This window comes from Periophthalmus magnuspinnatus, chromosome 11, assembly GCF_009829125.3.
Source record: "Periophthalmus magnuspinnatus isolate fPerMag1 chromosome 11, fPerMag1.2.pri, whole genome shotgun sequence".
In the NCBI taxonomy this organism is placed as follows: Eukaryota; Metazoa; Chordata; class Actinopteri; order Gobiiformes; family Gobiidae; genus Periophthalmus; species Periophthalmus magnuspinnatus.
Window position 1 is genome coordinate 3,085,706 of NC_047136.2, and position 15,768 is coordinate 3,101,473.

At 40.8% G+C, this 15,768-nt stretch overlaps 1 protein-coding gene across 2 annotated transcripts in view; it reads right to left on the reverse strand.

Annotated features, from left to right (window-relative positions):
- The window catches only part of trit1 (tRNA isopentenyltransferase 1), a 52,384-nt gene extending 36,616 nt beyond the window's left edge, over positions 1 to 15,768 (reverse strand). For both annotated transcript variants that reach the window (XM_033975795.2, XM_055225144.1), the window contains exon 1: positions 15,597 to 15,768. In XM_033975795.2, the coding sequence (XP_033831686.1) occupies positions 15,597 to 15,755 (159 nt within the window). In that variant the 5' untranslated portion in view covers positions 15,756 to 15,768. The remainder of the gene's footprint in view (positions 1 to 15,596) is intronic.

Genomic DNA, 15,768 nt, shown 5'->3' on the forward strand with positions numbered 1-15,768 from the left:
TGTTCACGGCAGTTAGTTTGTTGCTGAGGTCATGATGAAGCTGGAGAATATTTAAACCTAAAGTAACGTAAGTAACTACTAATTAGAGATGGACCAATATATCTGTTGGCCGATATTTGGACGTTTTAGCACATCTGCCAAAATATCAGTCTTAAATCTCCAGCACAGGTCGATATTTAGTGTTGTCCGATCTGCTGCCTAAAGAGTACATATTAGGCCTGGGACAATATTGAAATTTTGTGTGACGATTATCATGAACAAAATAATTGTGATTAACGATAATATCAAAATAATCGCCATAATAATTGCGATTAACAATTATATAATGATAAAATGATAATGAAATTCAACAGAGAGTATTATAGATGCGCAGGGTTGTCAACTGAAATTTGGAGGCCCGGGACAATAAGACTCACACGGGCCCCTTGTAAGACAAATCAATAGGAAGAGGGTCCAATTTGGGGCCCCTAAAAGCCCGGGGCCCTGGACAACAGACCCGTTTGTCCCTCCTGTCGACCTCCCCTGTGGATAAGTTGTTTTTTTCTGCACATTCAGATGATATAATTACGATTATCTTTGTTGGCAATCATTACAATTATATAAAAAGTCCCACAAATGATTATTGTCAATTCTTTTTATCACGATAAATGATATTATTGTTTTTCATCCCATCCCTAGTGCACATAAAGCTTTATATTATCACTTTAAATTCGTAATTGCAGAATATGTGACTAAGGTCTGTAAAAGAGGGCGGTGGGTGAGTAATTTGGGTAAAATAATCCAAATTGGCCGGACGTATCGGCTCAAAATATCGGCAGATCTTATCAGCGATCAGTTGCTCTGGATTCGGCCATGAAAAACCCATATCGATCATCACGATAACCCATTTTGAAGCACGATATATCACTATAATATTGAAACTACTTAATGGCACTGATACAAAGCAGGATAATCCCATGAAACTGTTTTTTTTTTTCATTAAAACGCCAGAGCTGCAAGAAATAAACAGCAGAATGAACTAATAATCAGCTGTAGAAGTTATTTTTTCTACCCTACAGCTCAACTCTTACCAAATTACATAAAAAGGGCAGAAATCTCCGCACTTTAGCAAAGAAATTGTCCACATGATGAATACAGTCCCAAAATATATGTTGTTCCAGTCGATAGAGTAATTACCTTGACAGGCCTAAGTAGGGATGGGGCGATAAAGAATAATATCGTTTCTCGTGATAAAAAGGGTCGACCGTAATCGCTCGTTTGACATTTAGATAATCGTGAGAATCGCGAGAATGTGCAGAGAAAAGGTACTTATCCACCGGGGGGAGTCGACGGGTATGGGTCTGTTGTTAATTTGAATTAGAGGGGGGGCCATGTGAGGCTTCTTGCCCCGGGGCCCCCAAATTTCTGGCGACGGCCCTGCTCATACATAAAACTTTACAATACTATAACAGCTGTTCAAACATGGAGCCTATTCATAACATTAATATTATAATTATTCATATAGATAACATTTTAAACTGTCAGAAACTTTAATAATTATTGTGATATTATCGTTAATCGTAATTACTTTGAACGTGATAAATGCGACAGCAAATTTCAGTTATCATCCCATGCCTAGTTGTTCAGTTTTATGTTAAATTCATTACATTCGTTTGACTATTGCACTTATTGTGACTAAACCAGGCCTTGGATGTGTATAAATGAACAGGTTTGCAAGTTGAAAGGTTAAAAAACACCATTAACACCTATAATTGCGTTAAAAAGAACTCAGGAGTGGGAAAAACATTGGTTATTCTGACTGAAGCGTAGTCAAGGATAAAGATTAAAGAGTAAAAGTATCGACCACCTCCCAGTATTACAGTATGTAGGTTTGTCCTTGTGTGAATCCCATTTTATATTTCAAAAGACGGATGTAAAACGCACACTTTCGCTGGATCCAAGAAAACCTTCCAAGTCTCATTTCAACAGCCTTGCATCATAAACGATAATCCCAAGGTAAAGGCGTGAACCTGGAACCAGCATGAAAGAAAAAAACCCTTTAGCTTCTTGCTTTCATTTCAATGTTTAGCTTGAAGTTGAGCAGAGTTTGGATTAAGCTGTTTTGTTTGCTGTTGCTTGTACATAAACTCGTCTCAAGCTGCGGTGAACACGGCCGAGCAGAACAACTAAATAATTTAAGCCCCCTCTGCACGACACCGGCGCGAGTAGGGATGGACCATAGTCTGTGCATAAAAATGGGTATAGCTAACACGCTAGCCGTCACGTTCCAAATCATGGGCGCGCTTCTGGGTCCATCGACTCTGGCTCCAATTCACTTTCTACTGAAAAACTGTGGCCAGTTTCTGTCTAACTGCTGCTGTCAGACTCGTCATTTTGGTCTTAAATGTTCGTATTAACCCGCTCTACATGATCCTGGTGTTTTTATTCCGCTTTTTTGTCCGTGATTCATGATTTGAACATTAACAACAAACAACTGAGGCGCCTGATTTGTCAAAACATACACAAGGATTTTTTCATAACTAATTCCAAGTCTGACTTATTCTCAAGTTTTAACTCCGAAAAATGAGGCGAAATTTGAATTTTTACGCACATTTTTACTCCAATACTAAATAAAATATCTTAAAATGATCTTAAATGTTCGTATTAACCCGCTCTGCATGATCCTGGGGTTTTTATTTCGCTATTGCGTCTGTAAATCAAGATATGAACATTAATAACAGACAAATCAGGCGCCTTCTTTCCCCGAGACTAGCGTTAGCAACAGGTTTGATTGACAGCGTTGCTAACTGCCTACTCTGTGCTAAACCAGAAGCGTGGGCAAGAAGGGACGTTACCTTCAACAGCCTCACTCCCGATTGGCTCTTTGGTTGCTATGATACTCCTGGTCGGAATTCCAAATATGAAACTCGGCTGTAAATTCGCCGCTATAACTGCTAGCCCCGATTAGCTTCATTTTGACTGGAGCTGAACGCTGCGGGTAACGTCACACTTAATTAGTCCACTTCTTTATACAGTCTATGTATAAATCGACCCAGAGAACTGCGGAAGAATATTCATTTAAAAAAAAAAAAAAGTATTAGAACGTGTTAAAATACAGTACAAGATGAGTAGTAATGAAATGGCAAAAGAGCTGTGTGTACTTCTTACAGAACAGTATGGTCTCTGCGAGAAAATGACAGAAAATGGAGATGAAAGATGGGTTCAGTTTGTCAGACATTTGAAAGAAGCTGAAATGACAGGTAGCAGTAGTACGGAGGGATCAGAGTGAGGGTAAAAAACACGCAATTTCACATAATTTAAACGTCCTGTATTACACAAAATTGACTTTTGTTAGCTACAAGTCATGTTATAACGTTAGCTCCTCAAAAACAGACCTGGAGTTGTGTTTTGTTTCATTCACACATGTTTGAGTCACACTTTATTATCAGTCTGTCTACATCTCCAAAGCTCAAAATGCTCTGTTCCACCTTGTGATGTCATGATGTGGTAGTTTTCAAGTTTACAGCTGCATTTTACCTTTTTGCTCAACGGAGATCGGAAATTCCAGAGCTGAAATGATCCAAATGATTCTAGAAATGAAGGTGGGTGGAGTTTAAAAACACAGCGGGGCACTTCCTGTATCACCACACGATGACATCACGAGGTGGAACAGAGCGTTTTCAGATTAAGAGAAAAACAACTCAGGCTAAATGCGCAGGGTTTGTGTGTTAAACATGTGAGAATGAAACAAAAAAACACAACTCCAGGTCTGTTTGTGACGAGGAAACAACATTAGTGTAATATGGGCCCTTTAAAATGTTTACGACGTCTATGTGACAGAAAAGTCTTACAGCGCAATAGCGGGAATAAGATCTTGCATTTTTGTATAAAATTTAATAGGATATACATTTTCAATTCAATTTATTTTTTATAGAGCCCCAAAAACACAACAGCAGTCACCTCAAAATTATTGAATCAACCAAAAAAAAGGTAGAAAAATCCAAAAGTAACCTAAACTCTGTAACTAATTTCTTCCATTTTTTCATTGGTTTATCCAGGTTACAATCACGATAACACATTTTGAAGTGTGACATATTACTGAAGTAAATATAGACGATGATCGATAATCCTGAAACTCATTTATGCCACTGAAACAAAAACCCAAGAGCAGATTTAAACCACCTCGGGGAAAGAAGGCGCATGATTTGCCCGTTATTGATGCTCATGTTGATTTACGGACAAAACAGCGAAATAAAAACACCAGGATCATGTAGAGCGGGTTAATACGAACATTTTAAGAGCGGTAGTAGTCTGACAGCAGCAGTTGCAGAGAGAGGGGCCACAGTTTTTCAATAGAAAGTGAATTGGAGCCAGAGTCGATGGAGCCGGAAGCGCGCCCATGATCACTTCTTATTTGGGACGTGGCAGCTAGCAGGTTAGCTATGTCGATTTTTATATACGGCAGCTCAACCAAAACAAAATATCAGCCTTTGTTGGAGATTTAAGGTTGATAGCTGATAGTTGATGCGCTAAAACGTGCACATCGGGCCTTTATCTCTATTAAAATGACCTTTCAAGGCGCTGTTTTACTAGCCCCAAATGAATCGATGTGTTCTCATGTGTCTATACTTTCCCTTTGTCCAGTGTTCCTTCTGGGTGAATGCATGTGTTTGTTCTGCGCACATCTCTTTTTTCCCTCTGCTTTATTTGGGCAGTGCCTCCTCTTTATTTATGTGGCAGAGGAACAGCTGTCTCGTGCAGGGCATAAGGCTGGGGCAGGCCGGCCGGCTGCAGGCTCCACGGAGCCCCAACACTGCGCTCATTGTCCCCACACCCGCAGGAGCGCACACACACACACACACACATGCTTTGGACTCGCACGCAAACTGGCCACGGACATCCATTCACAACCACTTTGACTGGGAGGAGGCAGCTGAACCCACACTATAGGCTTGACTGGGAAACATTATCATACCCACAAATCTCAAGTTTGTCCCCAGTTGGAAACAGCGCGGCCATTCAAAGAGGCGCCTGAGTTTAGGTCTGTCTCAATAATCACAAAATCATCTTATAATTCAGGATATGAAGCTGGAACAATAGTTTTTGGGGTCAATATTTATCATGTGTACTTTTTATTTGCAGTACTGGCACATTTTTACTATTTTTTGATGATATGATAAGATTTAAGTTGTAAACGTTTGAATAAATAACTTGTTTGACTCATTACAGATGAATTACAGAACTAAAGCACATATGCCAAACTCAGGCCCAGGGACCAAATCTGGCCCGCGGTGTAATTATATTTGGCCCCTGAGATCATATGAAATGTGCATTACAGCTGGCCCGTGAGTATATAGTGCATGTAACACTAATACTACAAATCCCAGAATGCTTTGCTAGTGCGCTGCAGTCGAGACCAGGAAATGCCCCTCCTTTTCTGTTGAAACTCATTAGCAACCAAGATGCGTGGTCATGTCGGCCAAATTAATTGCTACAGAGAGACATAAATAAGAAATGAATACTACTTGTGTGTCTTTTATTTCAAATTTAATTTCTCACATTTTTGTAATATCAAGCTTGAGTTGTTCCAGACTTTGTGTTTAAGCAAAATTAAAGTTTATTTCTGTATGAAAAGGTTAAACATTACACATTAGGTGCACTCAATTTTTCAATAAATACTGAGTTTGACCTGTGAATTTTGGCCTACTGTGAACTTGAGTTTGACACCCCTGAACTAAACTGTTTCATTCTGCTGTTTATTTATTGCAGCTCATGATTTTTAACAATATTGTAGATTTATAATAGTTTTTGTGGTTTAAATCTGCTATTAGGTTGTTGTGTCAGTGGCATAAATTAGTTTCAATATTATCGTTCATCGTCTAGAATACATATTGAACTTAAAAATATGTTTTCGTGACAGGTCGATCTCTACAATTCAAACACCAAACAGGGCGGAGGTTCCATTCACTTAAATGTTAGACGGTGTATTACAACGGCATAAATTACTGTCCAATATTTGAGTTTTTCTTCACTTTTCTTGTTTCCAACCTCTGTCAACTTCCAAAAACACCAACTGAGAGTGTATCAATACTGCAGAGAGAGGAGTTCTGCCCTTATTTTTAAATGGATCCCAAAGCAAACGAGTGCATTTTGTTACACGTCCCGTCACATCCAGACACTTAACACCGGCACATAAAACAGCGTTGGCACATTGCACAAGAACACAAAGTATTAAATGAGTTCAACAGAGATCCTATTTAAAGGTGCACGATGTACTGTAACTTTTCAGGCGGAGAGTCACTTGCTTGGTAGACAGACAAGTTTAATGCCAGACTGTGGAACATTACAGGTAAACGTGTAAACATCTCCATGGAGCGAGGGAGGTGCATCTGGAGCTACGTCCCCATCACAGATTGTATAAAGACGTGGACTAAGTGAGCGTGACGTCCCCCCACAGCGTTCAGTCGAATGAAGCTAATCGAGGCTAGCAGTTATAGCGGTTAATTTGGAGCAGAGTTTCATATTAGGAATGCCGACTTCGAGTATCATAGCAACCAAAGAGCAAACCTAGAGCGAGGTTGATGAAGGTAACGCCTCTTCCCACCCGCACCTCTGGTTTAGCGGGGAGCGGGCGCTTAGCAACGCTGTCAATCAAACCTGTTACTAACACAAACGGGAGCGACCTCGGGGAAAGAAGGCGCCTGATTCGTCTGTTATTAATGTTCATATCTTGATTTACAGACACAATAGTGAAATAAAAACCCCAGGATCACGTAGAGGGTTAATACGAACATTTAAGACCAAAATGACGAGTCTGACAGCAGCAGAGACAGAGAGCGGGGCTGCAGTTTTTCAATAGAAAGTGAATTGAAGCCAGAGTCGATGCAACTGGAAGCACGGCGGCGGCTAGCATGTTAGCTACGTCCATTTATATATACAGTCAATGGTCTCCACTGCTCCTGACAGGGTGCCCCAGCGAGTGTGGTGCTCTTTAAACCAGAAAAGTTACACAAATTAACCTTTAAATGACTTTCTATTGTAAGTCAGATCCACCAAAAATCTTAAGAAAACTGAAACAATATAAAGCCGCACAATGGTTTATTTTATTATGACCTCTACGTGGAAACTAGGTCATGTTTATTTTGTATTTCCTCCACTTCAAATCAACTATTTCCTCACCTACGCAAACAACTAAATACCAAGATGCGCTCTACCCTCTTCCATCATGTTTCTGCTTGTCCCGAACGACTCCGTCTTTCAACAAACGCATCCTTCCATCTTCCTCTCCTCCCTCCGCAGGGAACAGGCTAATAAATCATTCATAGCACTGTTCCCTCCTCCTCCTCCTCCTCCCGTTTTCCTCCACCCTTCCTCTTCATCACCGTTTTACAGTAGCGCCGGGCTGGAATACTTCGGTCTAAAACACTGCGGAATAAAGATAAGAGACATGTTCAGAGCGTGTTGTGCGTCTGATGTGAGGATGGGGGAGGACGGCGGGAGGACGGGGGAACGGCGGGGGTCCGTGTCGCAACGTACAGAGACGTCAAAGCCAGACAGGTCATAGCCGGAGCGGACGGAGAGAAAGAGAGGAAAAGATAGAGGGAGAGAAGGAGAGAGAAAGCGAGAGGCAGAGACATGTGATGATGTGGGAGGAGGGTGACGAGGGTCCACTTTAGAGACAGAGAGACACAGAGACGTCAGAGACAGACAGGTCAGAGCCGGAGTGGACTGAGAGAAAGGGAAAATGACAGAGAGATGGAGAGATAGAGAGATAGCGAGAGAGCGACATGTGATGATGTGGGAGGATGGCGACGGGGGTCCACGTCGCGTCACACAAGGACACGTCAAAGCCAGACAGAGTCACAGAGGATGAACGAACTGAGAGAGAGAACGACAAGAGAGAGAAAGAGACAAGAAGGAGAAAAAGAGTGGGAGAGAGAAAAAGAGAGAGAGAGTCAGAGTGACAGAGAGAGAAGAGAGAGAGACAGAGGGAGAGAATCAGAGAGACAGAGGGAGAAAAAGAGTGGGAGAGAGAAAAAGAGAGAGAGTCAGAGTGACAGAGAGAGGAGAGAGAGAGACAGAGGGAGAGAATCAGAGAGACAGGGGGAGAGAGAGAGACAGAGGGAGGAAAAGAGTGGGAGAGAGAAAAAGAGAGAGAGAGTCAGAGTGACAGAGAGAAGGAGAGAGAGACAGAGGGAGAGAAACAGAGAGACAGAGGGAGAAAAAGAGTGGGAGAGAGAAAAAGAGAGTCAGAGTGACAGAGAGAGGAGAGAGACAGAGGGAGAGAATCAGAGAGACAGAGGGAGAAAAAGAGTGGGAGAGAGAAAAAGAGAGAGTCAGAGTGACAGAGAGAGGAGAGAGAGAGACAGAGGGAGAGAATCAGAGAGACAGGGGGAGAGAGAGAGACAGAGGGAGGAAAAGAGTGGGAGAGAGAAAAAGAGAGAAAGTCAGAGTGACAGAGAGAGAAGGAGAGAGAGACAGAGACAGAGGGAGAGAGAAAGAGAGACAAAGAGAGAGAGTCAGAGTGACAGAGAGAGGAGAGAGAGAGAGAGAGAGAGAGAGACAGAGGGAGAGAGAAAGAGAGACAAAGAGAGAGATTGTCAGCGCAACTGAGAGAGACAGGGAGAGAGTCAGAGATGGAGGGAGAGACAGATGAAGAGAGAAAAGAAACGACAGAGAGAGAGACAGAATGAGAGCAACAGAGAACAACAGAGAAATTAGTGATAAAGAGAGAGATAGAGAGCAAGAGACAGAGGGAGACAGAATGAGCGACAGAGAGAGACAGAGAGAGTGTGCGTCTAGTAAAGAGAGAGTGCCAGTAAAAGAGAGACAGAGAGAGAAAGAGAGCACGACAGAATAGAGTGAGCAGAGAAAGGAAGGAGAGTCTAACTGTAGCGCACATCCGGCCCCGTGTGGGAAGTGTTGAGGACATCCATGAACATTTTGTGATACTGAAGTGATGCTGGAAACTTATGAGCTGCAAACAAGAAAAAACAAAACCAGTCTGTTAAAAATGCTGTAAGAGGTTACAACAGAAACAACAGAACTACAACAACAGAACAACTACAGCAAAAGAACTACAGTAACTACAGCAAAAGAACTACAGAAACTACAGCAACAGAACTACAGCAAAAGAACTACAGTAACTACAGCAACAGAACAACTACAGAAACTACAGCAACAGAACAACTACAGAAACTACAGCAACAGAACAACTACAGCAAAAGAACTACAGTAACTACAGCAACAGAACAACTACAGAAACTACAGCAACAGAACAACTACAGCAAAAGAACTACAGTAACTACAGCAACAAAACAACTACAGAAACTACAGCAACAGAACAAGTACAGAAACTACAGCAACAGAACTACAGCAACAAAACAACTACAGAAACTACAGCAACAGAACAACTACAGCAACAAAACAACTACATAAACTACAGCAACAGAACAACTACAGCAAAAGAACTACAGTAACTACAGCAACAAAACAACTACAGAAACTACAGCAACAGAACAAGTACAGAAACTACAGCAACAGAACAACTACAGCAACAAAACAACTACAGAAACTACAGCAACAAAACTACAGAAACTACAGCAACAGAACAACTACAGAGCAATTACAACAACTACAGCAACTACAACAACTACAGCAAAAGAACTACAGCAACTATAGAAACTACAGCATCCAAGAAACTACAGCAACAGAACAACTACAGAGCAATTACAACAACTACACCAACTACAGCAAAATAACTACAGCAACTAAAGCAACTATAGAAACTACAGCATCTACGAAACTACAGCAACAGAGCAACTACAACGACTACAGCAACAGAAGAACTACAGAAACTACAGCAACAGAGCAACTACAACGACTACAGCAACAGAAGAACTACAGAAACTACAGCAACAGAGCAACTACAACAACTACAGCAACAGAAGAACTACAGAAACTACAGCAACAGAGCAACTACAACGACTACAGCAACAGAAGAACTACAGAAACTACAGCAACAGAGCAACTACAACGACTACAGCAACAGAAGAACTACAGAAACTACAGCAACAGAGCAACTACAACGACTACAGCAACAGAAGAACTAGAACAACTACAACTACAGCAACTACTGAAACTACAGAAACTACAGCAACAGAGTAACTACAGCAACTACAGTAGCTACAGCAACTACAACTACAGGAACTACATCAACAGAGCAACTACAGCAACTACTGAAACTACAGAAACTACAGCAACAGAGCAACTACAGCAACTACAGAAACTACAGCAGCTACACCATTTGTTTTAATTAATTTGCACAGTTTAAAATGTTTCAGTCTCACAACAGGAAACATGAGTAAAATCACATCACACACAGCTCATTCTAGTGGAGGGATTTTCGGCTCTTTTGTGGGATCTGAATCTGTTGGATCCATTCATTTCAAAGAGCCGTTCAAAGGGCCGGCTCTTTTACTGTTTATTTATACGACAGAAGCCGATGTGAAAACTCATTTAACAACAAACTAATGACAGAAAGAAACAACCACGGCTCAGATGTGTTTAGACGGAGAGTGGGAGGAGGATTACGCTTTCAAATGATGCACAATCAGAATAAGACACTGCACTATAATAAAAATAAAAAAATAAAAATACAATAAGATAAATAAATACAATAAATAATACTACAAATAAATTAAAAAATAAATAAATAAATGAATATATAAATAAATAAATAAAAAAACATAAAAATAAAATAATAATAATAAATTAATTAATTAAAAAATAAATAAATGAATATATAAATAAATTTAAAAAAACATAAAAATAAAATAATAATAATAAATAAATTAATTAAAAAATAAATGAATATATAAATAAATTTTAAAAAACATAAAAATAAAATAATAATAATAAATAAATTAATTAAAAAATAAATGAATATATACATAAATTAAAAAAAACATAAAAATAAAATAATAATAATAAATAAATAAATAAAGTTATTACGATGCCAAACATGTTTTTTGTGGACAAATCTCTCGTGACACCTGCTCTGTTTCTGATTCTTGTGTTGGTTCAGGTTTAATCAGTATAAAAATGCATAAAACTAGAAAGAAAAATATCTGTTTCTCCTAAAAAAACAAGATCAAATTCCAACAGTTCACATTAAGGAGCCGTTCAAAAGAGCCGTCTCGTTCACGAATGTCACATCACTATCTCATTCCCACGTGAATCCCATGAATCACAGTCTGAGTAATGATGCTTTTGTGTCACTTTTGGACACTTTCAGGCCGTTCCCTTCAATCTGGGGTCAGCACTCACCAATATGTCCCCTGCCCTGAAGACCAGACTCACACACCACAACAACGCACCATGTTTGACCTGTTCACTGACCCCAGAGACCAGAGGCCACGGCCCCAGTGTCCACAGCCCAGCACGGGACGCCCACAAGCAGCAGCACCAGCCTCACCTCTGATTTCAAAACACATCTTTAAGTGAAGTGTCCTGGCCTCCATCTCATTTATAAAAGTTTATGTGGAAGTCTTAAAAAACTGTGTGAACAAACCATAAACATTTCAAACTTTTTAAAATTACTTCATGTCTCAGAGCACATCTCCTGCATCTTCTACCTCGTCTCTGAAAACACTCACACGCAAAGTTTGAAGTTTCTGGACCAGTTTATCTCCAGTTTTATTCAAAAAAATTTAATTACACTGGTCCCTCGTTTATGTTCTAAAAATAACCCACAATGCGAAGTATCAGCTTTATTTTTGACTATTATTCTCTATGTTTTTGTCTGTAAAACCCCTCACCACACACTTTATACACTTTTCTCACACAGGCGTTAACATTTTCTCACATTTCTCTCTCGTTTAAACTCTCTCAAAGTTCAAACCTTCGTAGGCGTCTTTGTCGGTGCAGAACGTTTCATCGACATTGTGGGTTTTGTCGGGGAGAAAACAAATTGCAAACGTACAGCACTTCAGAGTCACACTGAGATCCAACGTTTATGTAAATTTGTCTGAACACATTCTGTACTGGACAGGAGACACGGCACGGAGGAGACTGATGGACAATGGTCTACAGTCCAACAGCCAATCAGGACGCACGACACAATGGTCTACAGTCCAACAGCCAATCAGGACGCAGAACACAATGCACGTTCATATGGTGTAAAAAAAAAGCATGAAAAATTGCAAAACAGCGAGGTCGAGAAAGGTGAACCGCGATATAGTGAGGGACGACTGTAATCGGATTTCAAGTTCAAATCAAATCAAGCCAAGCAGCGCTGTCCTGAAATCAGTGACGTAAATAAATAAATAAAAATAAAAAATAAATAAATACAAATAAAATAAATAAATAAAGATAAAATTTAAAAAAATTAAATAAATAAATAAAAAATAAATGAGTAACGATAAAATTAAAAAATTAAATTTAATTAATAAATTAAGATAAAATTAAAATAAAATAAAATAAATACATAATGATAAAATTAAAATAAAAAAAAAAAAAAAAAAAATGTCATTACAATTTCATTTTCAAGCTAAATCACCTGGTCCCATTTCCAGTCTTATTATTTACTTACCTTATTAACTTAACATGGACATTATCATGTACACATGCTGCACATACACACTCAGAACCTCTGGAGTTTTTCACCATTTCCAATCAAAGTTATTAATTATTTGTGCAAATGTAACAGACAAAAACATTAGTCTACTTTATTATTGTGTCCTGCATACAAATATGCCCAGGCCTTTCATGGGGTTGTAAGACGCCATTAACACAACACAATAGTCCAGTTGCCATGGACACATTTAAACAAACCAGTCTGCCGCTTCCTCCAGGTTTACAGAGAAACGATAACACATTTTGAAGTGCGATATAACTGCAAGTCAATACAGACGATAAAAGACAATACTGAAACCAAAGCATAAGCAGAATTATCCCTGTGTTAAAAAAAAGGGAGGAGCTAACGACACTGAAACTAGCACAATTTGAGCTGAATACAACACTTAAATAGTTAGTTTGTGTCTATAATGAGTCATAGAAGTTATTTATTCATCTTTCTCCAGCTCAAATCTCATTGTACTACAGAAAAAATAACCAAACTCCCCAAAAACTACTGTCCCATCTGTCACATATTGAACGATAAGTTGCTGTAGTTATTATTATTATGACAGGCCTAAAGATGAACACATCACCAGAACACATCAGGACGGCGGCGTACATTTGAGACAGTTTCGATGGGGGCGCTGTAGGACGCCCGCTGACCCAGACGAGCTGAGAGTTACACGGTCCCAGTTCAGGCTCTAACAGTACAGATACTGTGCGCCAGGGATTATACCATGTTCATTTAATGAGTGAATAATATCCCCAGCATGTCTGATGGACTTTGAGTCGAGGCCATGAGCGCGGGGCAGGAGGGGCAGGAGGGGCAGGAGGGGCGGAGAGGGGGGGCATACAATAGGAGCGTTAGGGAGTGTGGGAACCGATTCTCTGTAGGACAATAGACACTTCCCAATGGCCACAGTGAGGCATTCACGCTCAGCTGCTGGGCCAGTGCTGCATGCAACGACTATGCACCAGCTCAGCACAATGTGGCCTTCTACCAAACAAGCTCAGACTGTTTCCTCTCCCAAAGACAACACAGCTCTGGCCCGTACGCGGACGCATTCACGGGGGCTTCTTAAACTGTAGTCTGTTAGCTCGTCTCCCTCGGTTCCCTGTCACACGAGCAGCAGCAGCGGCGGCGGCGTCTAACAGGGACAGGGATTGTGGAGAGGTTGAAACTAGGGCGCTGTTTCTCACCACGAGAGCCAGAGCTGTGCAGATATTCTAGGCACAAATGATAACCCAGTTTACCCACGAGCAGGGGAGTGCGGCGGGATACGCTCTCCAGGACATGGATGACCTCGGGCTGGGGTGAGACAGGTTATACAATGGGTTGAACTATAGATGAATAGGCTGGACACACTTATGAGCATTAATCAAGTCGCCACAGTCCATGAGGAGCAGATAAGGTTTGGGTCACGCTGCAAAATAACAACAGCCCTGACGTTCACAATGATGATCCACACGGCCATGAAATTAGACCCAACAATTCAAAACTAAACGAGCTTTTTAGTGTTAAAATCTTCTCAAAATTATTACCATAAACACGTAATAGTCGGCCTGGAAACAATAACCACACAGATGTTTACGTTGTTCTCCTTGTGTCAAAATCATCTTGTGTTAGTCCCAATTTGAGTCTCGTAATGTAGGCTAACGACACGATGTCAGATCTGTGGAGGGGTGAGTTTGCTTACAGTATGAAAGATGGGGTTTTTTTAAGGATTTTCAAGTTTAATGCCAAACTGTTGAACATTCCACCCCATGTGTAGTGAACTTTAAGACAGGAGATGATCAGAACAAATGTGTCAAAGCGAGTTTTTAAATGAGCGTGTTCTTAAAATGATGCATAACAAACAAATAAACGCGTGAAAAAGAGACAGGTCTGGTAAAAAGAGGCACAGGTAAAAAGAAAGACAGGCCTGGTAAAAAGATACAGGTAAAAACAGAGACAGATCTGCTGAAAAGAGGGACAGGTCTGGTAAAAAGACATACAGGTAAAAAGAGAGACAGGTCTGGTAAAAAGACATACAGGTAAAAAGAGAGACAGGTCTGGTAAAAATAGGGACAGGTCTGGTAAAAAAGAGGGACAGGTCTGGTAAAAAGACATACAGGTAAAAAGAGAGACAGGTCTGGTAAAAAGAGAGACAGGTCTGGTAAAAAAGAGGGACAGGTCTGGTAAAAAAGAGGGACAGGTCTGGTAAAAAGACATACAGGTAAAAAGAGAGACAGGTCTGGTAAAAAGAGGGACAGGTCTGGTAAAAAGAGAGACAGGTCTGGTAAAAAAGAGGGACAGGTCTGGTAAAAAAGAGGGACAGGTCTGGTAAAAAGACATACAGGTAAAAAGAGAGACAGGTCTGGTAAAAATAGGGACAGGTCTGGTAAAAAAGAGGGACAGGTCTGGTAAAAAGACATACAGGTAAAAAGAGAGACAGGTCTGGTAAAAAGAGGGACAGGTCTGGTAAAAAGACATACAGGTAAAAAGAGAGACAGGTCTGGTAAAAAAGAGGGACAGGTCTGGTAAAAAGACATACAGGTAAAAAGAGAGACAGGTCTGGTAAAAAGAGAGACAGGTCTGGTAAAAAGAGAGACAGGTCTGGTAAAAAGAGAGACAGGTCTGGTAAAAAGAGAGACAGGTCTGGTAAAAAGAGAGACAGGTCTGGTAAAAAGAGAGACAGGTCTGGTAAAAAGAGGGACAGGTCTGGTAAAAAGACATACAGGTAAAAAGAGAGACAGGTCTGGTAAACAGCAGAGTCCTGATCAGGCCGTGTCGTGTGGGCCAGAGTCGACACTTTCGCTGTGAGACTGAAGCACCCGTTACTTATATCTGTAGAAAATAAAAGTTAACTCCTCCACAGGTTTTATACACTGCGCGCTCCCATGTGTCTGTTAAATTCCCTGATATTTTTTCTGCTCATTTCTCTGCTCATTTATCAGCTCATGTATCAGCTCTGTCCTCTGTCCGGGACAGGGACAGCCCGGCCTGTCGCGTGTCCTACCTGCATGGAGTCTGCGCTGATGACCTCCCCGTGGAGCCGCTGGCACAGCTCGATGGCCAGTTTGGACTTCCCTGTCCCCGTGGCTCCCAGAATCACAACCAACGACGGTCTCATCGCTCTCCTCGCCGCGCGCTGCAGACACACAGAGGACGCCGCCATGCTGCTGCTTCCG